At 43.2% G+C, this 27,943-nt stretch overlaps 1 protein-coding gene across 2 annotated transcripts in view; it reads left to right on the top strand.

Moving 5' to 3' along the window:
- AGBL1 (ATP/GTP binding protein like 1) overlaps nucleotides 1-27,943 on the top strand; it is a 366,565-nt gene that overhangs the window by 90,967 nt on the left and 247,655 nt on the right. For both annotated transcript variants that reach the window (XM_033920995.1, XM_033920994.1), the window contains exons 10-15: nucleotides 1,802-1,915; nucleotides 12,121-12,695; nucleotides 16,514-16,597; nucleotides 17,902-17,991; nucleotides 18,764-18,912; nucleotides 27,062-27,149. In XM_033920995.1, the coding sequence (XP_033776886.1) occupies nucleotides 1,802-1,915; nucleotides 12,121-12,695; nucleotides 16,514-16,597; nucleotides 17,902-17,991; nucleotides 18,764-18,912; nucleotides 27,062-27,149 (1,100 nt within the window). The remainder of the gene's footprint in view (nucleotides 1-1,801; nucleotides 1,916-12,120; nucleotides 12,696-16,513; nucleotides 16,598-17,901; nucleotides 17,992-18,763; nucleotides 18,913-27,061; nucleotides 27,150-27,943) is intronic.

The following is a 27,943-nucleotide window of genomic DNA, read 5'->3' as shown; positions in this document are numbered from 1 at the left end:
GGTGGTTAGCCGGCTTACTGCTATTTAGCCAGTGCAGCAACCCAAATTCCTTGGCCCTTCTGACAAAGGGCCGATTCTCCACTGTACCTTGAAGCTCAAACGCTGATCTGCTTCGTCCTGTGTCTGACCAGGCCATGTTTTGTTACCCAGTGTTCCACCACACTCTTTCGCACTGTTCACCATCCTTGCACTACCACACTTTACTATATGCCATATTTACCATACTATGGGGTCCTGTTATTAAGGTGCGCTGACTGATTTAGCATGCGCTAAGGATTAATGCACGCTAAATGTTAAGATGCCCATCGGAATATAATGGATGTCTTAGCATTTAGCGTACCTTAATAAAAGGACCCCTATGTTTGCCATACTATGTTGACCCTGCTACGACCTCTCATACCATGTTTGCCGGTCCATGTATTCCATGCTCTATTTCGTCATGCATGCTTGCCTAATCATTTTTCCCAGTCTTGTCATACTATGCTAGCCATGCTTTGTAATACTTTCCTTACCGAGCTATGTTTTGCTGAACTATTACATTTTTGCCATGCTTAGTAAACTTTGTTTTGCCATCTTTGCCAGACTTGCCCCGGGCACATTAGATAGATTGTGAGCCCGCCAGGACAGACGGGGAAAAATGCTTGAATACCTGAATAAATTCATGTAAAACGTTCTGAGCTCCCCTGGGAGAAGAGTATAGAAAATTGAATAAAGAAATAGTGTGAAAAGTTTCAGCCTCTGATAACCAGAGCTGGTATTGTGACGTCATAATGCCTCATACCACCAATGCTTAAGAGCCAACCTCATCAGTGATGTCACAATGACTTGATTGTCCTTCACATGGCTCACTTTCACTACATTTTGATTTCTAGAGTGGCACAGCGGTTGTGGGTTCAAACCCACGCTGCTCCTTGTGATCCTGGGCAAGTCACTTAATCCCCCCATTACCCCAGATTGTGAGCCCACCGGGACAGACAGGGAAACATGCTTGAGTACCTGAATAAATTCATATAAACCATTCTGAGCTCCCCTGAGAGAACAGTGTAACATAGTAACATAGTAGATGATGGCAGATAAAGACCCGAATGGTCCATCCAGTCTGCCCAACCTGATTTCATTTAAATTTTTTTCTTCTTAGCTATTTCTGGGCAAGAATCCAAAGCTCTACCCAGTCCTGTGCTTGGGTTCCAACTGCCGAAATCTCCGTTTAAATCTACTCCAAAATTTGAATAAAGAAATAGTGTGAAAAGTTTCAGCCTCTGATAACCAGAGCTGGTACTGTGACATCATAATGCCTCATTCCACCAATGCCTAACAGCCAACCTCATCAGTGACATCACAATGGCTGGATTGTTCTATACTTGGCTCACTTTTACCACATTTCGACTTTTAGAGTGGTGCAGAGGTTAAAGCTACAGCCTCAGCACCCTGAGGTTATGGGTTTAAGCCCATGTTGCTCCTTGTGACCCTGGGCAAGTCACTTAATCCCCCCATTGCCCCAGGTACATTAGATAGATTGTGAGCCCACTGGGACAGACAGGGGAAAATGCTTGAGTACCTGAATAAATTCATGTAAATCGTTCTGAGCTCCCCTGAGTATAGAAAATTGAATGAATGAATGAATAAATAAATCTCAGTTACGGAACTAAAATTTGTACACACAGATGACAGTCTTATTCAAAGTCCTGTTATCAGTTCTTGCTCACATATTATCGTTCACTTCATATATTAGCGGCTCTCAGAAGCTATAGTTTAATGTGAATGTGTCTTCTGTAATCCTTTTTTTTTTTAATCTATAAAGGATGATTTGGAAACGGATCTGAATGAGCTCACATCGAAGCCTGAACCTGATCGACCTGAGGAAGAACTAAAAGAATATCTGGTTTTGTGTCCGGAACTATTTCATGACTTCCAGGTTAGAGTGCAAAACTGCTCTTTCGGTCAAGAGGGGGAAAAAATATGAAGATTTCATTTATGAGGTAGAAATCAAGGAGGCCTAAAGTCTGTTGGTATTTAGGTCGTGTACTTCAGACGAATTTTTAAAATCTTTGATTTGGAACTGAAAGGAGTTAAAACCATTACCAACATCCCTGGGCTATTAGGCTTTAAGGAATAGTATGGAACGCTAAGGGCTCTTTCTGCAAGGTTGCGTTAGGGCCTTAAAGCACGGAATAGCGTGCGCTAAATTGCCGAATGCGCTAGACTTCAATGCCAGCACTGAGCGGGCGTTATTCTAAAAGCGTACCGCATGGTTTAGCACGCAGTAATTTCGTGCGGGCGCGAAAAAGGCTGGCGCACCTTAGTTAAAGGAGCCCTAAGTTTGGCAACCACACGGGGCTCATTTTCAAAAGAGAAAAAAACGTCCAAAAAGTGGCATCAAGTGCGTAAAACACAGGGGAAACAAATCCACAGGAAACAGAATAGTAAAAACAAGTGGAATTGTCCAATAAGAAAAGGTGCAACAAATAAAGATGTCTTTCAACTCATCTGGATAATCAGGTTATTCTTTATTCTTCCAAAAATACTCGACCCGACATGTACATGTTTCGACCCTTCGGCCTGCGTCAGGAGTCTATAGGTAATGTATAAAATCATATAAACGCATATAGAAACATATAAACACTATAATAATAATAAAATAAAAGTATATAGTAGTAAAAACATTCAAAATATTAAAAGGAAACAGCAAATTACATATAAAAGTTTCTTTAAACTATGCAAAACAACATATACTTTAATAAACCGAACATAAAGAATAGAATAGATAAAAAATAAAAAATAAGTAATGACTAATATCGTATAAATTTATCAAATACATATCATATAAATATTAAAATCAACCACAACAACAAAATATCATATAAATTTAAAATCGAACATAGTTTAGATATCACAACAAAGCAATATAGATATTCCATATATTATTAATAGAAATCAATATATTATTGCTAGGAAAATTATATATCCATAAAAAATGAAAAATAAGGTGACTAAAAAGAAATCAATAATAGATAAGCACAAAGCAATAAGTATGTCTAAACGCCAGATGGCCATATATCTCATGAAATCATCCAAATCGCTGTTTTCAAAACCTATGTTCTTGACGGACTTCTATGCTGTTCGTCTTCCGTTAGTCTAAATCTCAAGGAGGGCATGTAAGAGGTGTGTTTTGGGTGGGACAAGGTGACCTTTATGCCATAATCTGACATTTTTAAAAACATCCAGAGCACGGTTTGGACATTTGGGGGCTAGACCTGTTTTAAAGCGAATAAGTGTCAAAAAGGTGCCCTAACGGGGGATGTTAGCGTGACCCACTGACACTCCCCCAGGAGTCACTGAACCCCCTTCCGCACCCAAAACGTGTGAATGAAACAGTGCATACCTGCCTGGACAACAGCTGCAGATGTTATGGCCTGTCCTAGTAGAGATGCAAGCAGGTCTCTGGAGTAGCCTGTTGAGCAGTTCAGAGGACCCCAGAGAAGGGGGCCCAGGCCCATATCCCACTTCAAGTTTAATTAATTTAATATAATGACCATCGACGTGCACCTGGCCGGTTTACAAAGCTAAAAATGAAAGGTTAAAATAAATTTTTGAAGGGGGGGGGGAAATCTGAACATTAAATAGACAAATTACAAATACGAACATGAGCTTGAGGGGAAAGGTAATAATTACATCATTAAAAACAAATTAATTAAAGGGAAGAGGGGAAGAGGATAAAACACCAGGAATGGGGATTGCTTCTTAAAAGCGGTTCGTGTTTATTTTGCAGACTGTTAGAAAGGAAATAGTTAGATGCTGTGGTATGCATCTTGGAATAAGAACCTTTTTAGTTTAGTCTTGAATTTGTCAAGTGAATTTTCAAGGCGGAGTTGAGGTGGCATGGCTTCCATAAAGTTGGAGCTACACTTGTGGTAGAGTGTGAGCCCACTAAAACCCATCCCAAATCTACTGTACCTCCATAAACATGATACCTTCAAGTTTAAGGGCTATTGGGGTGGTGTTCAGTTGGGTCCAGTAGGTTTTGGGTAGATTTTGGGGGGGGGCTAATCATACACAAGGGGATTATTGTATTTCTCTTCCTGGAAATGTCCAGTTATCGTTCTGATGTAATCCGCTTAGAACTGAAAGGTACAGGCGGAATATAAGCCAGTAATGTAATGTAATGTATTGATTATGGTGAGATGTGTACTTGGAACCCTTGATGTGAAGTTCACTGCAGTGCTCCCTAATTTGCCCCACTGCTTCGCTGGTATGTCTGTGCGGCCAGTCTGCTAAAATTATGGCCCCCCTCCTACAACTTAATGACTTGCTTTGTGCATTTTTCATTGGACGTTTTCTTTTTCGAAAAAGGTCAAAAATGAGAGACACACTAAAGGGAAACGCGTCTAGAAAGGTCATTTTTCTGAAGAAAAAAGATAGACATTTTGGTCCGGATTCTCAAAACGATGTCGATATCGGCAGCTGCCTTAAGTGGCCACTGATCGCATGCCAATCACTCATCGGATGCTGGCTGGGGGTGGAACTAGGCGGTCCTGGGGGCGTGGCTATGGGTCTGGATTTTCCTTTAGGAAAATCTGGTAACCATATCTAAGATGAACCCCTTCCCCATCTCCATATCCTGATTCCAGAGAAATTCCTCACCCCCCCCCCCCCCCCCAAGATTAACCACAGTTCCTTACCCACCTCAGCACTGAAAAGATAAATTCAGTGGTGGTCCAGTGGTCCCTGATTCTGAATGCCCCCCTTCCCCATGTATCTGGACAGGAAACTACCTATTGCGCCTGGTTATACATTGCTTCCATAGTTCTTGGGCTTGCAGGCAGTATATAAGAAATTAATACATCAATGAGAAAAATGGGAATCAAGAGTGTTTCTGCCCCTGTGCCACGATCTTGCAAAATTGAGGTATCTGATCCTTGTGGGGCATCTAGAAATGCCTGTGGCAGGATCAGTCTGTCAAATTAGAAGATTTTTACCCTGTTTCACAGACCGCTCAGTGCCCTTATTTGGCAGACTGAATCTACATCATGCATCCCAGGATGCATTGCACCGCCAATTTGCAAGGCAGGAGCATGGGGGCAGGATTAAGGGGGCAGCTAGACTACCACCGTATTTATGCTTTGGGTGTCAAGGGGAGGGAGTTTGGGGATAGGGGGTCATCTTGAGTAAGGGGAGTGGAGATCAGGGGGTCATCTTTGGGAACCTATGGAGCAGAGGGTGAGCTGAGGTGAAGTGCAGTGAAGCCACGGCAGAGTTATGGGTCTTCTGCACCTCCTCAGATATGGCGCTGATTTGCCAGGATTGTGCTCAGGCTTTCATTCTTGGCGCGCTTCATCGCCTTTGCGCAGACTTGTGAATTATTGCAGTTTATATAAGTGGCTCAAGGCTTTGCACTAAGGTGCGCTAACCGATTAGCTAACGTGTGCATGTTAGACTGTGGACGCGTTAGCTAATTCGATTAGCCTGCGCTAATCGGTTAGCGCACCTTGGTAAAAGAGTGGGTAAGCTTTGTGCAAACTGCTTTTCTGCGTTGGGCACCTACAAATCATGCGCTAAAGTCCCATTAATTCTGCGCAAAGCCTAGGTACATTTTATTGCATCAGCTCTTAAGGGGGGGGGGGGGAGGGATGCAGACATCCCTTTTATAAAACTGTGCACATGTGTAATAACAGCGAATTTTGTCCTTGCTAGCAGCATTGTAGGAAATGAACAGAAGCGTAAGTGTTCTCAGTTAATTACTGAGAAGTAGGAAGTAGAGCAGCTCATCATTAATTTAGGTGATGTTTGCTTCTTAAATTATCCCAGTGGCATTGAAGAATTTACTTCTGCAATTAATTTATTGCACCTATCTCTCTCTCTCTCAAGCCACTTTCTCTGCCGCGGCCCTGTTTGCTGCAGGTCTACAGTATTTCATGCTCAGAGAAAAGAACAGAGTATATCGTCCATATATAACCTCCAAATGTCTCTGCTAGGCAGAGTATATCAAAATGAAATTATGTATTACATACAGAGGAAATATGGTTCTGTGGATGATTTTTGGCAATAGACTCTGCTCTTTGCAGGACAGACAGAGGGTGGATTCACCTGTCAAGAGTGGTCTGATGGATGTGTTTGTGTATTGAGTCCTATGTCCACTTGAACCATTAATTCTGCCATTTCTATTAGCCGATCCATTCATCTATCTACACTTTTATTTGTAGATACATCAATTTCTCTCCTCGTCCTCAACTGTCTCCCTTTTCCCAGCTTCTTTTTTTTTTTTTATAGCCGTTTTCCTTCAAAATTTATGCCTTTTCTTATTTATTAGGGGCCTTGCAGGTTGAGAATATTACCGATCCCACAAATATTCACTTTTCTTCTCCCGCAGTTAATACAGATGTGCAAACAGCCAGAGTTGTTAATAGGTGTTACATACATACAGCGCCTCATTATAAGCTAATTACTGACATTACAACCTCTGTTTCCTCTACGTTACATAAGAACATAAGAATAGCCTTACTGGGTCATACCAATGGTCCATCAAGACCAGTAGCCCGTTCTCACGGTGGCCAATCCAGGTCCCTAGTACCTGGCCAAAACCCAAGCATCTCAAAGAATAGCAAGATTCTGGAACCCCAATGAGAGCAACATTCCAGAGCTGAGATTGTGATGTCATAATGCCTCATTCCACAGAGCCAACCTCATCAGTGATGTTACAGTTCCTATACTTGGCTCACATGAGAACATAAGAATAGCCTTACTGGGTCAGACCAATGGTCCATCAAGACCAGTAGCCCGTTCTCACAGTGGCCAATCCAGGACCCTAGTACCTGGCCAAAATCCAAGGAGTAGCAACATTCCATACAGAATCTCAAAGAATAGCAAGATTCTGGAACCCCAATGAGAGCAACATTCCAGAGCTGAGATTGTGATGTCATAATGCCTCATTCCACAGAGCCAACCTCATCAGTGATGTTACAGTTCCTATACTTGGCTCACATGAGAACATAAGAATAGCCTTACTGGGTCAGACCAATGGTCCATCAAGACCAGTAGCCCGTTCTCACAGTGGCCAATCCAGGACCCTAGTACCTGGCCAAAATCCAAGGAGTAGCAACATTCCATACAGAATCTCAAAGAATAGCAAGATTCCGGAACCCCAAAGAATAACAAAAGATCCCAGAACCCCAAGGAGTAGCAACATTCCATGCTACCGATCCAGGGCAAACAGTGGCTTCCCCCGTGTCTTTCTCAATAACAGCCTATGGACTTTTCCTCCAGGAACTTGTCCAAACCTTTCTTAAAACCAGCTGCGCTATCCGCTCTTACCACAACCTCTGGCAGCATTGAATGATGATTTTGTCACCCAATTTTGGGCATCGGGACTTAGGTTTGGTGAAACCAGATGGAATTCCTGGTGCCTGATTTGGACGCACATTCTCAGTATTCTGTAACACTGCATGCAAATTTTAGGAACACTCCTGACCCAGCCATGGACCTCATAACCATACCACCTTTTGGGTTGCCTGCTATGGAATTTGGGTCGTGCGGTTAGAGAATCGCACAAAGCAAGAGGTGCGCCCAAATTCAAATTGCTGTCAGTTAACACCTGATTAGTGGAACTAATTGACTCGTTAGTCAATTGAGTTGGGTGCACATCTTGGACTGGCAACCAAATTTGGGCTCCATACATAGAATTATAGCGAATATGCATGATAATTTATATTTTATTCAGTACGATAATTCTAGAATAAGTCTCCTGTTAGAAGCCTATTTTATAAGGAACATTGACACTAGAGAATGACACGGTGGCGGTTTACCCGCGGCCACCGCATTTTAGCCGCGGGTCACCCGCCGAAAACGGGGAAGAAAACTAGCAGTCGCTGCGGCGACGGGGACAAGGCCATTCACCGCCCGCCCGCCGCTGCTCAGCCTCGATCTTCTGCTCTGACGCAACCGGAAACAGGAAGTTGCAGCAGAGCAGAAGATCGAACACTGAGCAGCCGCGCGTGTGCGGCTCCCTGGGAAAGCGCGCAGGTTGCCGAAAAAGAAAACCCACAAACCAAGGTGAGGAGAAGGGAGAGAGCCGGCCAAACACCAGGATCGACCGGGCAGGCAGGTAGTGGCCGCGGGGACCGTGCGATCGCTAGTGTTCCCGGCTCAAATTGGAAGGAGGGAGTGAAAGGAAAAAGGCTTATATGGATGCAGCGGGGACGGTGACGGGGCGGTGAATGGGATGGCAGTGGCGGTGACGGGGCGGTGAAGGGATCGGCGGTGACGGGGCGGTGACGGGGACAGATTTTTTCCCCGTGTCATTCTCTAATTGACACCTATTTTCCTGTATTGAATACTATCCTAATTAGGTATATGCACACTTAGGCCCTCTCTTACAAAGGTGCGCTAAGCGTTTTAGCGCAGATTTATCACACGCTGAATCAACATGTGCGCTAACCGCTAACGCGTCCATAGGATAACACGCAGGCGTTAGCGTTTAACGTGTGTTGAGTGCACGATAATATTTTGCGTGTGCTAAAAAGCATAGCACACCTTTGTAAAAGAGGGGGTTAGAGTCATTTTTGATAGGACGTCTAAGTACGACTTTGGATATCTCCCGCAAGATGGCCAAAAATGAAGGCGACCAAAGAACCATTTTCGAAACTGCAAGAAGACATCCGACATTTTTTTTCCCGAAAATGACCCGTCCAGACGTCCTAGCCCTTAGGATGTCTATCTTTTAGAGCCATTTTCGAAAATCAAAATGTCCAAATGGAAACCATCCAAAACAAGCCCATTTGGACGTGGGAGGGGGGCCAACATTTTAATGGACTGGCCACAAAGACATGCCAACAGAACAGTGGAACACCTTAGGGGTTCCCCCCCGAACCTCCCCAACAGCAGCGCCAACCCTTCTAAGTAAACTACCCCCCTTGAAGTGCTTTAAGTTTAACTTTTAATCCGGCGCGCATTTGTCTGAGCTCCTTTGTCCACGCACGATTGTCCCGCGCACTTTTATCTATGAACTAAGGATTTACACCAAATGAAACCTGGTGTATATCCTGCTGCATAAGTTAGGTATAGATCGCCGGTATTCAATAATACCGCATGCATCTTTAGTGAATGTTCCAACCTGCCCATGCTCCTCCTATAGCCACGCCCCCTTTCTAGAATATCCCTTAGCAAGATGCACTTGCAAATCCAATTTGTTTTCAGTTAGCATCAATAGTGGAATGCCAGCAACTGATTATTGCTGCTAATTGGCTCATTAGCCAGTAGGGTTGTGTGCACATCACAGAACATCATGCAATTTTTCACGTGTAAATTTGGGCACTGTAGAATCTGGGGGTTTATCCTGAGATATATGTACAAAAAGGTCTTTATATAATTAGCTGTCTAAATAGCTCAAAGCAGGGTCAAACCCATAAAATACAACCCCCCCCCCAAAAAAAAACCAACAACAAAGCAATGGATTTCCACACGTAAAGTAAATGGATGGGAAACCCTATAAAAGTGAAAGTCAGACTATGAGAAATACCTCCTGACGCAACAATTGCAAAACCCTTATCGAGGCTGGAGTTGTGAAGCCGTTTGTTATTGAAGTTTTGGTGGCTCCTGAAGTGGATGATTGGAGAGTGGTCTCAAGGTTACTTGTATGGAACAACCGGAAATCTGCTTTCTGAGAAGCTAAGATGGATATACATTAGAGCGCTGATTATCTGAACACTCATTATCCGAATGTCCAATTATCTGGATTGCTTTGGGGGGTCTCAGTTTATATTTGAGTCCCCCCCCCCCATAAATACTATCACCCTCCCTTCTTCTCTGTTTCTGCCGCCGCTGCCATCAGCCCATCCCAGCTCCACCCCCCCCCCCATCCCCGCACCGGGAGACTTTCCCCCACCGTCAGCACACCCCCTACAAGAAAATAGGGCCTCACGAGACTGCTGCTGGAAGTCTCGGCAGCTATTTTCGTCATTTAAAGAGCATGGCGAGTGGGAATCGCTCCTGTCGCAGCGCGCCGCTAGACCACCAGGGAAACAAGATGGCCTGGGGTCTTTCCTATGGGTCCGGGAGGAGGTTCAGGGAGGGAGGGGGAATGCTACCTTTCCTTGTCAGGGGGATGCAAAAAATAATTAATGTCCAATCATCCGGATTTTTGATTATCCAGAATGCTGTCTGCCGAGGTTAGTCCGGATAATCGACGTTCTACTGTATATATTTTTTGCTGTGCTTTTTTGATTGACATGGACATGATTTGAAGAGCCATGTGTGATTAGAAACTATTTGGGGAGCATTGAGTGAGTTTTTCGAGACACAGACATTTTTCTTCTAAGGGCTCCTTTTACGAAGGTGCACTAGCGTTTTTAGCGCATACACCGGATTATCGCGCGCTAGCTGAAAAACTACCGCCCGCTCAAGAGGAGGCGGTAGTGGCTAGTGCGTGGCATTTTAGCGCGCACTATTCCGCCCGTTAAGGCCCTAACGTGCCTTCGTAAAAGGAGCCCTAAATGTTTGGGGAGGTTTTTATTGTTTCCCTCTGTGTCTCTTTTTCTTTGACTATGAAAACCGATGATAGGGGCAAAGTTTCCACTTTAAGGGTACAGTAGATTTGCTCGAAGCATTTGTAAACCTCTGGAACTTTGAGGCGTCAATTCTTTATACATAAGGGTTTCCCGTCCAGATTCTTTCAGTGTGCAAACCCATTGGTTAAGGGTGGAGAATAGGCGTGGTTGACTTAAGCTTCGCTAGATGTCCGAGTTAGATGCCAGTGGATTATGCCAAGTAAAGCCTGGCCTAATGTACCGGCACCTATCTCTATGACACCTAGGGGTCCTTTTAACAAGCCGCGTTAGCGGGGTTAGCGTGTCAGACATTTCATCACGCATTAGTGGCTAGCGCGGCAGGCGGTTTAAAGCACGGTATTATGTGCATTAAACCCCTACCGCAGCTTGATAAAAGGACCCCTTAGTGTCGCCTAAGCACGTCTAGGCACCTCTAGGCGAGATTCTACAAGTGGTGCCTAGCAGTTGATTGAGAACCATGACGAGTGACACCTACTATGTAAGTATCACTGGATGCTATTTCTACAGTAGAATCAGACCCTATGTTAGGGTTACCAGATTTTGCATCTGGTAACGGAGGACACGTGGCCCCACCCATTTTATCCTTGGGACCACCCCATTCTGCTCCTAGGTCCGCCCAGTTCCATCCCCGGCCCCGCCCTGTTTTGCCCCCCCACCCCAGCACCACGCAAACCTCGTCTCTTTGGGCCAGATCTGGAATGCATCTTTGCATGCGCAGATGCGATGACATTGCAGGCATGTGCGCATGTGTGTGACATCACCACGTCGCATGCGCAGATGCACGCCAGACTCGGCCCCGATCTTACCCAAAGTGCCGGGTTTTGAAAAGCCGTCCAGTTGCCCGGACAGTCCACTGAAAAGAGTACATGTCCGGGTAAATCCAGACGTCTGGCACCTCTACCCTATGTGCTGGCAGAGTAGCCGGAGGAGAGGATCGAGGGCCTGAGCATTCTTAAAAAGGGATCAAGATGAGGGCCCGGTTTTTTATTAATTAAAAAAAAGATTGGGTTGGGGGCTGTGTTTGACCATTCATCAGCCCCTTGAAAAACTAGCTGATTCCATGAACTTACGATGGTTCCTTCCACAGGAACCAGCAGTAAATTTACTGCAGGATTCACTGAGCTACAGGCCGTGGTAAGTTTGTCTGCTGTGAAATCGCCCACAGGCATGTTATTTAATGTGGGTTGGTAAGCAGAGGTTTCATTTTGTATTTCTCTTGCGCTGATTCCACACCACTTTGAATGGTCTTTGGTCAGGGTGAAGTGGTTTAGAAATATCTATAAATGAAAATTGTAGCACAAATTCATTGTCATTTAAACCATTTAACAGATGGTCATAGCGAGCAAGCTATGAAACCTGAAAAGATGGCTTTGCGAAATTGTTCAAGGTTCATTTTGTTCCCTGGAAAACGCGTGTGCTTTCATGAGCTGTAGAAGTTTGCTTGGTAGTCATGGAAACTGTGGGCAGCAGAAATCATGCTTTGAATAAGCAAGAATTCAGAATCTTAGTTTTCCGGTGACGTGAACTACATAACATGTCGCTTGTCTTTTGCCTGTTCAAGGAGCTGGAAGCCGAGTCTGAAGAGGAGACGAGTTCTGAAGAGGATCACCCGGGCACCCAGCATGCTGCAAGTAGCTCTCAAGTCATTCCAAATTCAGAAATTCATGAAAAGCAAGGCTTCAAAGATATGGACCAAACCCCTCGCAGGGAAACATCTCTTCGGATAGCTCTGGCCGATCGCGTCAAAAGCCTAGTTGAATCTAGGGAAACCCAAGTCTCTGAGAATGCAGGCACAGCAGTGCGAGACAAAGATTCTGGCATCCCTGTAAAGAATCGACGTGGGCATTCATTAACGTCAGCTTCAAACCGCTTCAGGATATTGACCGGAAAATGTATGAACGCCTTTAGTTGTGATCAGACTATTGATGGAGACCCTGAAACTCATGACACTGTGCAACAGCTCTTGGATCGGTACCAAGCACATATCCCCTTCCATGATCCTTGGCTTTACATGGCCGTGGCAGGGAAAACAAAATCTGTGCCCAACTACAGTGTACTGGCATTTCCGGATTTCTGGGGCCACTCTCCGCCTCCTTCTTACCATAACATGATAGAACGAAAATGTGATGTGCAGAGGTGATACTGTTATTTCTTATTTTTGCTTTCTAGCAGGTGGCCATGCGTCCTAAATATAACTATTAAAGGTAGAAATTCTATAAATTGGTGCCAAGTTACAGGTACCTCAGTGGGGTGTGCTTAGTGGCATTCTTTAATGGCTTCAGGGCATTCCTAAGCCAGTATAAAATACTAGCATAAAGGCGTATGGCATGCCATAAGAACAGACCAAAGGTCCATCAAGCCCAGTATCCTGCTTCCAACAGTGGCCAACCCAGGTCCCAAGTACCTGTCAGAAACCCAAATAGTAGCAACATTCCAGAGTTGAGATTGTGATGTCATCATGCCTCATTCCACCAATGCCTAAGAGCCAAACTCATCAGTGATGTCACAATGGTTTGACTGTCCTATATTTGGCTCACATAAGAACATGAGAAGAGCCATACTGGGACAGACCAAAGTTCTATCAAGCCCAGTATCCTGTTTCTAATAGTGGCCAATCCCAAGTACCTAGCTAGATCCCAAGTATTAAAACAGATTTTTATGTTGCTTATCCTAGAAATAAGCAGTAGATTTTCCCAAGCCATCTCAATAATGGCCTATAGACTTCGGAGAGATGCGGGAGCCAGAAGGCCTTGAGCATGCGCAGATGCTCAAGGCCCATTCGGGGGAGAGGCACTATTTTCGGGCACTGGCATCGGCACCTCCTGTGGGTTGGTGCTGCGTGCTGGTGCCTCATTGGGGGTAAGCATTCAGTTTGGGCGGGCGGGGGATGCCGGTTCGCGTGGGGGGGAGGAGCGTTCGCGAGGAGAGGTGATGCTGGTTCGCGGGGGGGGGGGAGGGTTGATGCCAATTTGGGCGGGGGGGACTCGCAAATTGAGTCAATGCTTGGTTTGCGAGTCACGATTTGAGAGAATGTTCTGCTCATTTTGCAAAACACTCGCAAACCGTGGCACTCGTAAACCGAGGTTTGACTGTATATGAAAATTGAATGGAAAAAATGGCGTTACACTTGGTACCATTATGGAGTGGGGTCTGGGGCGGAGATTGGGTTGAGATGTCTGGCCCACAATTTAGCCCAGTGTTCTTCAACTGCCGGTCCACAAAATAATGATTTTATTTACGCCGGTCCATAGGTGTCAAAAGGTTGAAGAACACTGGGTTCAATCATCCGTGCCTTAACTGTTACAGGTGCTCGATCACACATTAACAGCTCACAAAGGTTAGTAAAAGGACCCAATAGGGCATTTTTTAATATAGATGCAAGAATACACATTTAGGTTCCAGTTGCATGTGTCAGGGGCTGACATTAAAATTGCTGATGTGAAGGTGCTGGGATGTTCTGCCCTGTACCTATTTTTCAAGAGGTTCTCCATTCAGTAGATCCTTTTGTACAAGAGTATGCAAATTCCTCACAGTGCGATTTGGATATGTGAATTCCCCTCTCCATGTTCCATCTTAAAAATCTGCCTCCGCGTATACTAAGGTGCAGTGGGAGATCAAGATGTTGGAGCATCACTCTCTTAGGCCTTCGCGGCCGGCATCGAGATCGTTGCAGTTGTTTTGGATTTTGCCATTTCTGAGTAAGCGGAACTGACGTTTCAGCCATCGTGCTAGGGCTTTCTTCAGTGCGATGGCTGAAACATCATTTCCGCTTACTTAGAAATGTCAAAACCAAGACAACTGCAATAATTTTTGATCTTGGTGATCGTAGCTATGCATTTCCCTTCTGAAACGTTTGAGGAGAGACTGGAAGCCCTGAATATGTATACCCTAGAGGAAAGGAGAGACAGGGGAGATATGATTCAGACGTTCAAATACTTAAAGGGTATTAACGTAGAACAAAATCTTTTCCAGAGAAAGGAAAATGGTAAAACCAGAGGACATAATTTGAGGTTGAGGGGTGGTAGATTCAGGGGCAATGTTAGGAAATTCTACTTTACGGAGGGGGTAGTGGATGCCTGGAATGCGCTCCCGAGAGAGGTGGTGGAGAGTAAAACGGTGACTGAAGTAGCGTGGGATGAACACAGAAGATTTAGAATCAGAAAATAATATTAAATATTGAACTAAGGCCAGTACTGGGCAGACTTGTACAGTTTGTGTCTGTATATGGCCGTTTGGTGGAGGATGGGCAGGGGAGGGCTTCAATGGCTGGGAGGGTGTAGATGGGCTGGAGTAAGTCTTAACAGAGATTTCGGCAGGTAGAACCCAAGCATAGTACCGGGTAAAGCTTTGGATTCTTGCCCAGAAATAGCTAAGAAGAAAAAAAAAAAAAAAAAAAATTTTAAATTGAATCAGGTTGGGCAGATTGGATGGACCATTCGGGTCTTTATCTGCCATCATCTACTATGTTACTATGTTACTATGAAATGTACAATACAAGTGTATTTTCTGGTCCCGCTCCAATCCCACCTAAACCACACCCCCTTGCCAAATGTATGAATTGCAGATGTATACATGCAAACCTCAGCTTTCTAAAGTTGGGGTTTAATGTTTATTCATAATGCTTATCTACATATCTAAATCACAAGGCTTTTAAAGAAGGACCATAGGATACCTGCAAAAATTTGCACCTTCAGAGCTGGTGATAAATCTGTGCATGAGCATTGCATAGTATTGGGACTGAATCAGGAAGCCCACGGTATGAGAGGGCACTGTAAAATTGAAAGGGGATAGATTCCTTCCGTACGAACATAAGGAAGTTCTTCTTCACCCAGAGAGTGGTAGAAAACTGGAACGCTCTTCCGGAGTCTGTCATAGGGGAAAACACCCTCCAGGGACTCAAGACAAAGTTAGACAAGTTCCTGCTGAACCAGTACGCAAGTAGGGCTGGTCTCAGTTAGGGCACTGGTCTTTGACCAGAGGGCCACCGCGTGAGCAGACTGCTGGGCACAATGGACCACTGGACCCAGCAGTGACAATTCTTCTGTTCTTATGTACATCATAAAATCATAGAGACACCTTCTTGGGTTTGTCACTTAGGTGTCTTATTATAGAATTATCACTGTAACCTTATTTACGCCAACACCTAAGAGCTTTTGCTCTTTATGTACTAAAATCAATTTTGTCTGAAAACAACGGAGATTTTGTTACTGAATGTCTGAAGAATGTTTACAATCTCTCTTTCCTGCCCATTTCTCGTTCAGTCCACTGGGGATGCCCAGATGTCGGCAGGAAATGTTACTGTTTGCATGCTACATTAATAAAGGAAACTAGAACGCTGCTGGATTAGACGTTGGCGCCAACAGCCAGAGAGTTTGAACTGTCCAGCTGTGCAAACACAGATGGGTACTTGTATTAGATGCATATAGTTCTTAAGCTTGTTGGTTGATTATCACACCCCTGACAGCTTTAAATGCTTTTTAGTGAGATGTAGCCTAGAATCGGCCATGACACGGTATTTTTTGGTGAAAAGAATGGGTAATAGGAATAAATATAATTTTCAGAAATATTAAAGCTTGGAAAGAAAAATCAGAGGGAATGTCTAGGATTATTTTTAAAGGTTAAACAAACTATCCAGGAATTAAATCAATTATATATTGTTTCCTTGATGAGTCAATTTAGTGTTGATGCATACACATGGCAAACAGAAGAGGACAGCGTTCAATCAAAGCTGACTGATTTATTCATTTGCAAGATTTGTAGCTTACACATTTGGGAAAAGCGCCATGGCAAAGTGCAAGCAGGGTAGTCTAACTGAACAAACACATATTGGCGTTAAACAAACAGACAGAACCCAATGAAATCTAAGCAAATCTAGGATTTGTGGATTGCTCTATGTAGGGTTACTTATGTGCATATTTCTGAGCTCAGAATGTTGTTCATTTCTTTCTTTCCAGATCCAAAATTTTTGAAGATATCCAGCGCTTACTAAAGCCAGATGATATTATTAACAGAGTTGTATTTGACTTGGACGATCCAAGGTAGTTAAGCTTTTATCTTGAACAACTGGAAACTGAATCTCAACTACTCTAAACCTTTTCTTTACATTCAAAAGGACCATATCTTTCCTGTACAATATGAATGATAAAGGCTATTGGATCTTTATACATTTGATTTAAAGCTTTGTTTTCTTTATTATTAAGGTGATTGTTGTTATTATTTTGCATTGGCGTATATAGTGGATGATAAGGCCCTGTTTTTAAGGCAGGGTGCCCATAAGTTGTCTCCCACTTCAAATGTAAAAGTTTAGATCTGATAATGTTGATTATTTATTTAGACTTACAAATTATTACAACTTCAGTCTAATCAAGGAATCTTTTCATAGAAACATGACGGTAGATAAAAGCCAAATGGCCCATCTAGTCTGCCCATCCATTGTAACCATTATCTCTTTCTCTCTCTGAGAGATACCACGTGCCTATCCCACGCCTTCTTGAATTCAAACACAGTATCTGTCTCCACCACTTCTTCTGGGAGACTGTCCCTTTCTGTAAAAAAGTATTTCCTTAGATTACTCCGGAGCCTATCACTTCTTAACTTCATGCTATTCCCTCTCATTCCACAACTTCCTTTCACTTGAGACTCGACTCATGCACATTTATGCCATGTAGGTATTTAAACGTCTCTATCATATCTCCCCCCTCCCGCCTTTCCTCCAAAGTATACAGACAGATCTTTAAGTCTGTCCCCATACGCCTTATCACAAAGACCACACATCATTTTGGTAGCCTTCCTCTGGATCGACTCCATCCTTTTTATATCTTTTCCTTCTATTTCTCAATACTCTATTTGGAGAAGTGCTCCGTTACCTCATGCTCCATCCTCGTTAGAGTCTGCTCGCAAGTAGCTTTGTCATACCATATTTGCAGTGGCGTAGTATGGGTGAGCGGTGCCCAGGGCTATGGCACCCCTCCCCCTGCCACGCACATGCCCCCTTCCCTTTCCACATACCTTTTTAACTTCTCTGGCATAAGCTACCCGCTGCCTACGTTGGTGTCAGCTCACCCTTTGACGTCACGTCCTAGGCATGGGTCCCAGAAGCGATGTCAGAGAACACAGATGCCGACATGGGCAACGACCTCGCGTCAAAAAGGCAAGGGGTGCACATGTGCTTGGCCAGGAGAGGCACAGGCAGGTGGGGAGTGGAGAGGAGGAGGGGTGCCGCCACGCCCTTTGGAAGACCGTGCCTGAGGTGTACTCCTCCCCCGCACCCCCTCTTACTATGCCACTGCATATTGATTACCAGTAAAACACATCTATGTCTCTACTTTTTTTTGTTTTTTAGCCCTCTTCAAAATTCCGATAAGCTGGATTATTTAAAATTCTACTCCAAATTTGAATCGGGAAACCTCCGGAAAGCGGTGCAAATACGAGAGTAAGTAGACACCGTAAATGTTTATTGTTACTTTTTTCTAGAAAGGTTTGGATCTGTCAATTACGAATGTCTTCTCAGGAGTGGGAGTGAGGCCTTGTCAACAGATGGGCCAATAATCACCCTATATCAGCACCCAGATATCGGCGCGGAATATCCAGGAATAAAGCATTTGCTGGCACTTTTCTGAGTATTGGTGATGTTTTAAATCAGTACCCAGATAAATACTCAGATAAAGTTAAAGATTAAAAGAGCTGGAATCAAACACAGTCCGCAGCAACATAGTAACGGTGAATTTATTAAAAAAAAAAAAAAAAAAGAAGCTTGACACAACCATGTTTCGACTAACAGCTGCATCAGGGGCGTACATCAATATGTAAAATACAAATAAAATGACATAGAAAGCACAGGTAAATTTTCAGCTGCCACCAATGTTATTCATGGATGTTCAAAGCTGGGCCACATGGGTTCAAGCTTGACATTGAATATTTGGAATATGTGGACTTATGCAGTTAAGTGCAGTATTCAGCATTTAACCACTTAAGTGACACCACATAAAGATAGGACTGACCTAATGTTATTTAGCTATTTAATGTAGGCCAGAGGTTTTCACAAATTTTTGGGGCCACCTTGGATCAGAAATTAGCCAACAAGACTTTTCATTGAAGGACATTACACATGCACCACCAATAACGATCTACTGAAACAAAAGAAGCCTTTCCTTCTCTGGAATTCGCAACTCGGGCCTCTAATGTCTCACTTATTTGCTTTATAGGTTTGAGTATGACTTGATTATGAATACAGATATTAATACTTACCTGCACCACCAGTGGTTCTACTTTGAGGTGAGCTTAATGAAGGCCGGTGTACCCTATCGTTTCAATATCCTCAACTGCGAAAAGTTCAACAGCCAGTTTAATTACGGTAAGGGTTTAGATCTGGTGCTAACCTTAATTCTGCAAATTTTCTACATTTGCAAGAGTTTGCTGTAGACTCTAAAGAATTTGGGTTTTCTGTTGCTATAAAGGATGTGTGATGCTAGAAGTAAGTATTGTACAAGACTGTATCCAAAGACCCAGATTATGCTTATAGTAACATAGTAGATGATGGCAGATAAAGACCTGAATGGTCCATCCAGTCTGCCCAACCTGATTCAATTTAAATTAAAAAAATTTTTTTTTTCTTCTAAGCTATTTCTGGGCAAGAATCCAAAGCTCTACCCGGTACTGTGCTTGGGTTCCAACTGCCGAAATCTCCGCTAAAACCTACTCCAGCCCATCTACACCCTCCCAGCCATTGAAGCCCTCCCCAGCCCATCCTCCACCAAACGGCCATATACAGACACAGACCGTGCAAGTCTGCCCAGTACTGGCCTTAGTTCAATATTTAATATTATTTTCTGATTCTAGATCCTCTGTGTTCATCGCACGCTTCTTTGAACTCAGTCACAGTTTTACTCTCCACCACCTCTCTCGGGAGCGCATTCCTGGCATCCACCACCCTCTCCGTAAAATAGAATGCTCATGTCGGGTCAGGCAAAGAATTTTATTCCATGGAATTTGTAATGGGAAATATTAAGATATCTATCGGTCAGGAACTTAAGTACCTTTGAGAGTTTTAATAGACTCATCCTTGTCTTTTAAAGCCCTTGTAGAGACATTGATAAGAAAGATTTCTTTAAAATTGAGGATGTTTTATTTATTTATTTTTTTTATCATTTCAAATAATTACATACACAATTGTACAGGAAATACTGACTACATCTCTTCAATTCATCAAAAGATAAATGAATATGAAACAAAAAAGAATGAATATCTCTAAACATAGTCCACCTGTGAAGGGAGAAAAAGCTTCAAGAAACCACCATCAAGGATTTAACTAGATATAATAAAGAGGAATACATCATTTCTGGCATTCCATGATCACATTTATACTGTTCCAGTCTGGACCACGGTAGGAAGCCTTTTACCTTCCAAAAAGAAACCCAATTGGGCAGGTTCAAAGAAAATATACTTATTCCCTTGATAGGAAATAAAACACTTACAAGGAAATCTTAATTGAAAACTTGCCCCTAAAGAAATCACTCTTGTATGGTATGTAAGAAATTCTTTCCTGCGAAATTGAGTCCATTTAGAAATATCTGGAAATATATTCACCTCAATAGGAGACCTGTTTCATTTTAAAGTATATCTTCAGTAACATTTCTTTATCTTACAAAAACACAATGTAGCAGGCCTAGCACCTCTATCTCAGAAGATTCCAGAAGTTCAGAGACATCTAACTCAGTCTTCTCCCTTTGAGTATCCTCTGAAATCTTTTTTAAGTAGTACATTTTTTGCACAGGGGGTAAGTTAAGAGTCTGGAACTTTCAGTGCCGTTACCAAAAATTTTTTAAAGAGTTCTAGAGGAGATAAATATTTAGCAATAGGAAAATTTAAGAGTCTTAAATTTAAGTATCTTTGTTGATTCTCCAGATTTTCTATTTTCCTCATTAATAGTATTTTATCAGTAGATTGTTTAACAAGCAAAGTGTTCGTTTCCTTTGTTGTTTTTTTCCAATTTAGATAACTCTTCCTTCTGAAGTTGAACAGTTGTCTCCAAATGGGTTATCTTAGCAGATAGATTTAAAGTATTAGTGACAAAGTGAGTACATACTGCATGTAGGTTTTCTACCACAGTCCAAATTGAGTCCAGAGTCACCACTGGCGGCTTCACAAGTGGCTTGAGGGGGGGGGGGGGGAAAGCAGCTGGTTGGATTATGGCTCCTTCCGTGGGACACAGCCCACGGGTTCCCTCACTCTCACCACCACTCGGTCCCAGCGGGAAAGAACCCCTAGCTTGCATCGGCTCCAAAACGTGAGTTGATGACAACGTGCTGACATCCGGGTTAGCTGGAAGTTTGGGACGCTCCTCTTCAGATCCAGTCTGTGAGTCCTCCAAACTCATCTGTCCTGTCTCAGCGTCTCCATCATAGGGGAAAGTATGTGGTCCACGTGGGCTCAGCAAAAGTTCGTCATCTAAGCTATGCACTTCCCCTGGCATAGCAGCAGAAATGCCCGGAGAGGTTTGATGGACTGTGAATGCTGTTATCACAGTCTGTCGCGGCGTTGAGGTTTCCAGAGCAGCTGGAGGATTACTCCTCGGCCTTCCCCATCTTTTAGGCATAGCGCAGGTAATTCAAACTTGAGGTTAAGAGCAGGGCAGGATTAATCAATAGGCCAAGTAGGCACGTGCCTAGGGCCCGAAATGATCAGGGGGGCCCGATGAAGGAAGGCATCAATATTGTTTTTTCCAAACGGCGAAGGGCCCCTCCAGCATCGATTGGCAATGCGGGCCCCCACCCCGATCGGCAACACGGGCCCCACCACGATCGGCAACCCCTCCCCCATCGACGGAAAGTAAGACAAGCAAGCAACGCGGGTAAGAAAGGCAGCGAAAACTGTAATTGTGCAAGCGGTGCTGCTTGCCCAAAGCTTCCCTCTGATGCAGCTTCCTGTTTCCGCCTGGGTGCATGGTGGGGTGGGGCGGGGCAAGGGGCCCAGTGTACTTGTGTGCCTAGGGGCCCTCAACAAATTAATCCTGCCCTGGTTAAGAGGCAAAGTCCCTAAAACGACGGGAGCTCTCTCAACTCGCGTCCTGCTTGAGCGCCATCTTGCTTTTTCTCTGGTCAGAGAAAAATTGAGGATGTTAAGTAGGTTAAAGGGTCTTCTTTCACAGAAGTATTTTAGAACAGTAATTTTTGCATTGGTTTCATCGTTTTTGATTACTGTAACTCACTGTTGTTGGGTTTACTGAATTACGTGTTACAAATGTTACAGATATCACAAAATGCATGATTACTAATTCAACCAAGTCTGATGATCCTGATGAGACTACAGTGGTTGCCTGTTTTAAGATTTTGACCCTTTTTAATAAGACAATAAACAATGGAACCTCAGAAACGTTGTCCTCAACGTCCCTTAAGATCTGGGGAGCGTTTTTTGCTGGATGTTCCCTCTTTTAAGCATGTTCATTTGGAAGACAACAGGTCTACGATGTTATATATGGAGGGAGGTCTTTTATGGAATAATAATAATAATAATAATTTTATTTCTTATATACCTCCAAAGCCATAGTAGTTCGAGGCGGTTTACAACGAAGAAGGGCTGGACAATCAGCGAAAATGGTACAATGTACAATCAGAGAAAATAGGTGGCAGAGAAAAAAAAAATGGTACAAACAGAGAGAAAAATAGAATAATCAGCGAGCAGTGGTTCATGAAAAGTTGTGACACACTGAAATTATCTAAACTAAACTAAACTAAACCTTAGGTTTGTATACCGCACCATCTCCACAAGCGTAGAGCTCGGCATGGTTTACAGGGTTAGGTTGAAAAGGAGCTACAATGAAGGGTTATAGGAAAGGAGCTAGGAAGATAAAGAACCAAAGAGCGGGAGGTGTTAGATATTTGAAAAGAGCCAAGTTTTCATGTGTTTGCGGAAGGAATGGAGGGAGCTTGAAATTCTGAGCGGGGATGTGAGGTTGTTCCAGAGTTCTGTGGTTCTAAAGGGGAGGGATGTTCCTAGTTTTCCTACGCGGGATATACCTTTTGCAGAGGGGACTGATAGTTTCAGTTTTTGGGAGGATCTAGTGGAATTAGGGTTAGAGGAGTTCCAGAAGAGTGGGATAACGGGATATCTCTAATATCAAAAACTTTTAAAGGCTTTTCTGTATCAGGAAGCCGTTAATTTGGAGAATTAACTGTAACTATTGCAGGTTTAATATATTGGGCAAGGATGCAATTAGAGATGTACTGATGATATGAACTGTGCTGTGATTTGTTTGTTACTGTAATTTTATAAATCTCTGAACAATCTCTTATTAGATGCCTCTGTTGATGCTAATTCTATAAATTGGCAACTCATTTTTTTATGTTCAATATGTTTTATTTAATTTTATATAAGATTTTGAGCTTGAAGGCGATAGAATAGAAATTGTAAAGGATTCCAATCTCCTGGGTTCTTTTGTAAACAAAAAAGCAACTAGAAGGAAAGAAATACTCCACAGAATAGCACTTAAGGGCAAATTCTATAAGAAGCGCCCAAAAGTTAGGCCCCTAATTAGCTACTGTTCAGCGCGATTCAAGTAAAATTGGGTGCTTTTACTGAATTGCGCTGAATGGCACCTATTTTGGAAGCGCCCAATAAATAGACTGGCTCTAGGCACAACTAGAAGTTAGGCGCCCATGCGAGCGCTTAAGCACGCTTAAGAGCAGCGATTCTGTAAGAAGGGGCCTAACACATAGCCACGCCCACGTCTAACATGCATAGTGCCTGTTTTTTTTGAAGGCCGCCTAAAGTTTTAGAGGCACCTTCCTACAGAATCGCTCTTTCTTGATAGGCGCCTATGTTTCGATCAGTGCTGATTAAAAAGCTTAATTGAGCTTGTTATTCTATTTGGATAGGTGCCTATCTAGTTGGGCGCCTCTGAAATAGGTGCCTAACTTTAGACGCTGGTTACAGAATTTGGGCCTTAGTCGCTCTTCAATGAAGGCTCTCTACAAAGTAAGGAAATAACACTCCAGATAAAGATCAGACTTGTCCATGCTCTTTTTCTCAGTGGTCAACAGCGGGTGCGAAAGCTGGACACTATGGAAAGAAGACGGAAAGAAGATCGACTCATTTAAGCTTTTGCGTTAGAAAAGGATTTTCGGCGTGCCGTGGACTTCCAGAAGAACTAACAAATCGATTCTGGAAGAGATCTGACCGGCTGTGTCACTCAAAAGCCCAAATGATGAAGTTACGACTGTCTTATTTTGGTCATACTGTCTGAAGAGAAAGATCATTGGAGAAGGGCATCATGTTTGGGAATATTGAAGGAACCAGCTGAAGAGGGCGACCTGCAACCAGATTTAATAATAACTTTATTCTTTTATACCGCCATCACCAGCAGTTCACATAAAAGAGAAACAATATAGTAGCACAATGGATACACTAGTTACAATCATAAAATATCCCGATTCAGGTAATACATTTATCAAACAAATTGGTCTTAACTAATTTACGAAAGGAACAATAGAACAGGGCTTGGTGAATACATTCACCAAGTTTCCAAGTTTATTAAATATTTTGATTTATCGCCTATTCAAAATTCAAGGCGATGTACAAGTAAATAAAAGTTTTTGGTAATGTACATACAATAATTAAATTAAAAAAATAATAAACTTATGTATACAGATTACAATACATTTTAGAGGGAATTTCTACAAACTATAATGAAACAAAAGGAAAATAATTTAATGGTTACAATCGCTATTAAAAACATTAAATTCAGGGAAAAACATTAGGAAGGGGAAACGAAGACATTTGGCCTAATAATTAAACTAAGAGTATGAAGGAATTAATCGTTAAAAGCATCTATAAATAGAAAACTTTTTAGTTCAGACTTAAATTTTGACAGGTTTTTTTCTTGTCTTAGGTATACCCAACCAAGATTGCAGTTTACCCGCTTGAAACGCCAATGTCCTGTCTAGCAAGGTCTTATATCAATAAGCCCGATCGTGGGAGGGGGGACCCGCGTTGCCGATCGATGCAGGAGGGGCCCATCACCATTTGAAAAAAAAACAATGTCGATGCCCTTCTTCATCGGGCCCCCCTGACCATTTCGGGCCCTAGGCGCGTGCCTACTTGGCCTATTGGTTAATCCTGCCCAATTTAAAGTTGAAGTAGCTCTACATTTAGACAAGTGAAAATGGACAACTGACCTCATAATTTGAAAAGGTGGTTTCTGTTGTAATCCATAGTATATTTCTGTTTTTATAGCGGGTCCCTTCAGAGTGAGGGGAATGACATTTCTGGTGTGTAAGGAAAAATGTAACATGAAAAATGATTTAATTTTTAGCTTATGTATTATATGTTGGAGAAGGGAATGGGTTGGATAGCTGGGGGAACCACGGTGAGATTTATGGTCTGAACCTATAGAAGAACATCGGGCTTTAGTTCTCAGTATTTTAAACTGTGTAACTAAATTAACCTCTTGCTAGCTAACATACCATGTACTTTCAGAGTTTATTTTCATTTTGGTCAGGGTCTTGTTTTATACCTTCGTAATCAAAAATGAAAATGCTCTTTCTGAATTCTGGTCTCCTTACATCAGGGGTAGGGAACTCCGGTCCTCAAGAGCCGTATTCCAGTCGGGTTTTCAGGATTTCCCCAATGAATAGGCATTGAAAGCAGTGCATGCAAATAGATCTCCTGCGTATTCATTGGGGAAATCCTGAAAACCCGACTGGAATGCGGCTCTCGAGGACCGGAGTTCCCTACCCCTGCCATACATGAATGATTATTAATCGTAAATCACTTATGTCTATAGTATTAATTAGGGGCGTATGGGTCAAATGTTTTCATTTTGTTTCATTTCCAGGATTATGGCCCTCTTGTACTAAGGTGCGCTAACCGATTTAGCTTGCGCTAAACGCTAACGCGTGCATGTTAGTCTATGCACGCGTTAGCGCTTAGCGTGCGATAATTCGATTAGCGCGTGCTAAGCACCCCTTAGTAAAAGAGGGGGTATTTTTTTGTTGTTTTATTTAGGTTTTCAATTTTTTTATAATGATTTTGGGAGCAATGCTATCCTCCTACTTTATATTTATATTAGGGGGCAAATGCTGCACACTTTGGGCCTGATTCTCAAAACGGCATTCCGATTGTAGGCAGTGGTAGGCGTTCTAATGCTGCCTAACGTACCAACGGGGACACATTAAAAAAAAAAATCAATGGGGGGCGAAGGACGACTACAATGTAGGCATCGTTTGTGCACATACGAAGACATGTAGGCACTCCTACGGATGCCTAAGGCCGGTGTAGGCATGGTATATGCCGGAAGTGGCCTTAGGCGTCCTTAGGCATGCCTAGGTGCTTCTCATAGGTGTGAGTCAGATGCCTTAATTATAGGCTTGTAAAATGCTGGTCTACATTTAAGGTGTCTGTAGAAGAAAATAGATGCAATTCTAGACACCTTCCTACTCCAACTTCCTTGAAAGATATGGGGGGAGGGATCGGGGGTGGTGGTTTTGGGGGGGACCTCTGGTAACAGGAGGGAGTGGGCATCCCTTCTGGCTTTTTGGGAGGGAAGGGGAGAGAGTAGGGGATGTTTGGAGGAGCCTCTGGAGTGAGAGTGCACCTTCGGTGGCAGGAGGTAGTGGGCATGCCTCCTGCCATTTTGCTTCTGCGGGGAGAGGGTGGTTGACATGACAGGAAGGAGTGGGCATCCTTCCTGCCATTTTTTTCTCGTTTGGGAGGGGGTCAAATGGCAGGAGGGAATGGGCATCTCTCCTGCTGATTTTCGCTAGCACGGGGGAAGGGGATTTCCGTTGCCACATTCGTCGGGGTTGTCAGGGACAGATATTTTGCGTGTATAACTCACACAAAATATTTGTGCCATTAAACAAACAATGACCTCCCCCCCCCCTCCATAAAAAAACAATAACAACCAGGCAGACCTGTCATTTTTGGGGGATCGCTAATACCCTTGCTTTTTTTTTTTTTTTTTTTGTGCATAGCCAAGCATTAATCGCTTTGCTATTTGCATGGGGTTTTACCTAATTTGCATGGTTGGATCAGAAAATGAGCGATCGAGGGCAAATGAGATCATTGCTAAAGCTGTCAAATCAGCATCTGGGCCTCAGACTTTTAAAATCCTGCCCTACATTACAGGTGCCTAAGTATAAAGATAGGCATGATTCTGTAATAGGTGCCTAAGTGTGACAGACAACAGACAGGCAATTAGTTCGGGGGCCCTTACCACCTACAAAAGCTTGTGCGCTAATTTTTTTTAATGGCCGCACCCTAATGGCGAAATTAGCACATGGCCATTAATGTGGGAAATGGGGAACCTGGCCATTTTCCAACTGCAAGAAAAGTGGTCTTAGGGTGTAGGAAAGACCTATGTAAAGGTCATGCGAAGGACATTTTTTGACGTACTTTAGTAAAAGGACCCCTAAATGATGCTGAATATTATTGCAAAATCTTTTCTTCCCCTCCGCCCCAATTAATCATGAATCATTTCTCCTGAAACTGCATTTTGTTTTGTTCAGGGATGCAGCCAGTGATGTATTCAATCAAGGAAGCAATCCGGGGCAGGCCTCACTGGCTTCGGGTGGGCTCTGATATCTGCTATTACAAGTAAGTGCACAATTAGCATGCCTTCAGCTGTTCTCCCTTCGTAATGTGCTTCTAAAGGTATTTATGCTGATAACCTTCAGTTGCCAATGGTATACATTTCACAGGTAATAAATCACAAGGTTGAGGGGAAGCCGGTTCATGCTCTTGAGTGCGGACAGAGCTGCCTAAGGACGCAGTGTTTTCCTGCTAGTCAATCCTTTCTTTGAACGGATATAAGAAACGTAAGATAACAAAGGAAAAGGAAGACATTACCCCCCCCCCCCCTTTGACAAAACCGTAGCATGGTTTTTATCGTCGGCCATTGCGTGTTAACAGCTCCGACACTCATAGAATTCCTAAGAGCGTCGGAGCTGTTACCGCCACGGCCGGTGTATATCAAGTGTTACGAAATTCTTTTTCACGACGAGGGTGGTGGATGCCTGGGATGTCCTTCCGAGGGAAATGGTGGAGAGGAAAATGCTGATGGAATTCAAAAAAGCGCGGGATAAACGCTGAGGACCTCTAATTAGGAAATGAAGGTGGGTATTGGACAGAATTCCACAATCTGTGTCTCATATATCAGTGTTTTTCAAATTTTTACACCCGTGGACCGGCAGAAATAAAAGAATTATTTTGTGGACCGGCAAACTACTAGGACTAAAATTTAAAAACCCCGTTTCCACCCCATCTCCGCGAGCTCGGTCCCCGCAAACCATCTGATCCCATCTGCACAAGCCTCAGTTATGATTTTATATTGAACGTATTTTATTAAAGTATAAAAAGAAACAATATTCTGAACAATTGTGATTTTATAA

The sequence above is a fragment of the Geotrypetes seraphini genome, chromosome 14, assembly GCF_902459505.1.
Source record: "Geotrypetes seraphini chromosome 14, aGeoSer1.1, whole genome shotgun sequence".
Classification (NCBI taxonomy): Eukaryota; Metazoa; Chordata; class Amphibia; order Gymnophiona; family Dermophiidae; genus Geotrypetes; species Geotrypetes seraphini.
The sequence above is the reverse complement of the archived record's forward strand: the minus strand, read 5'-3'. Positions and strand labels throughout refer to the sequence as shown.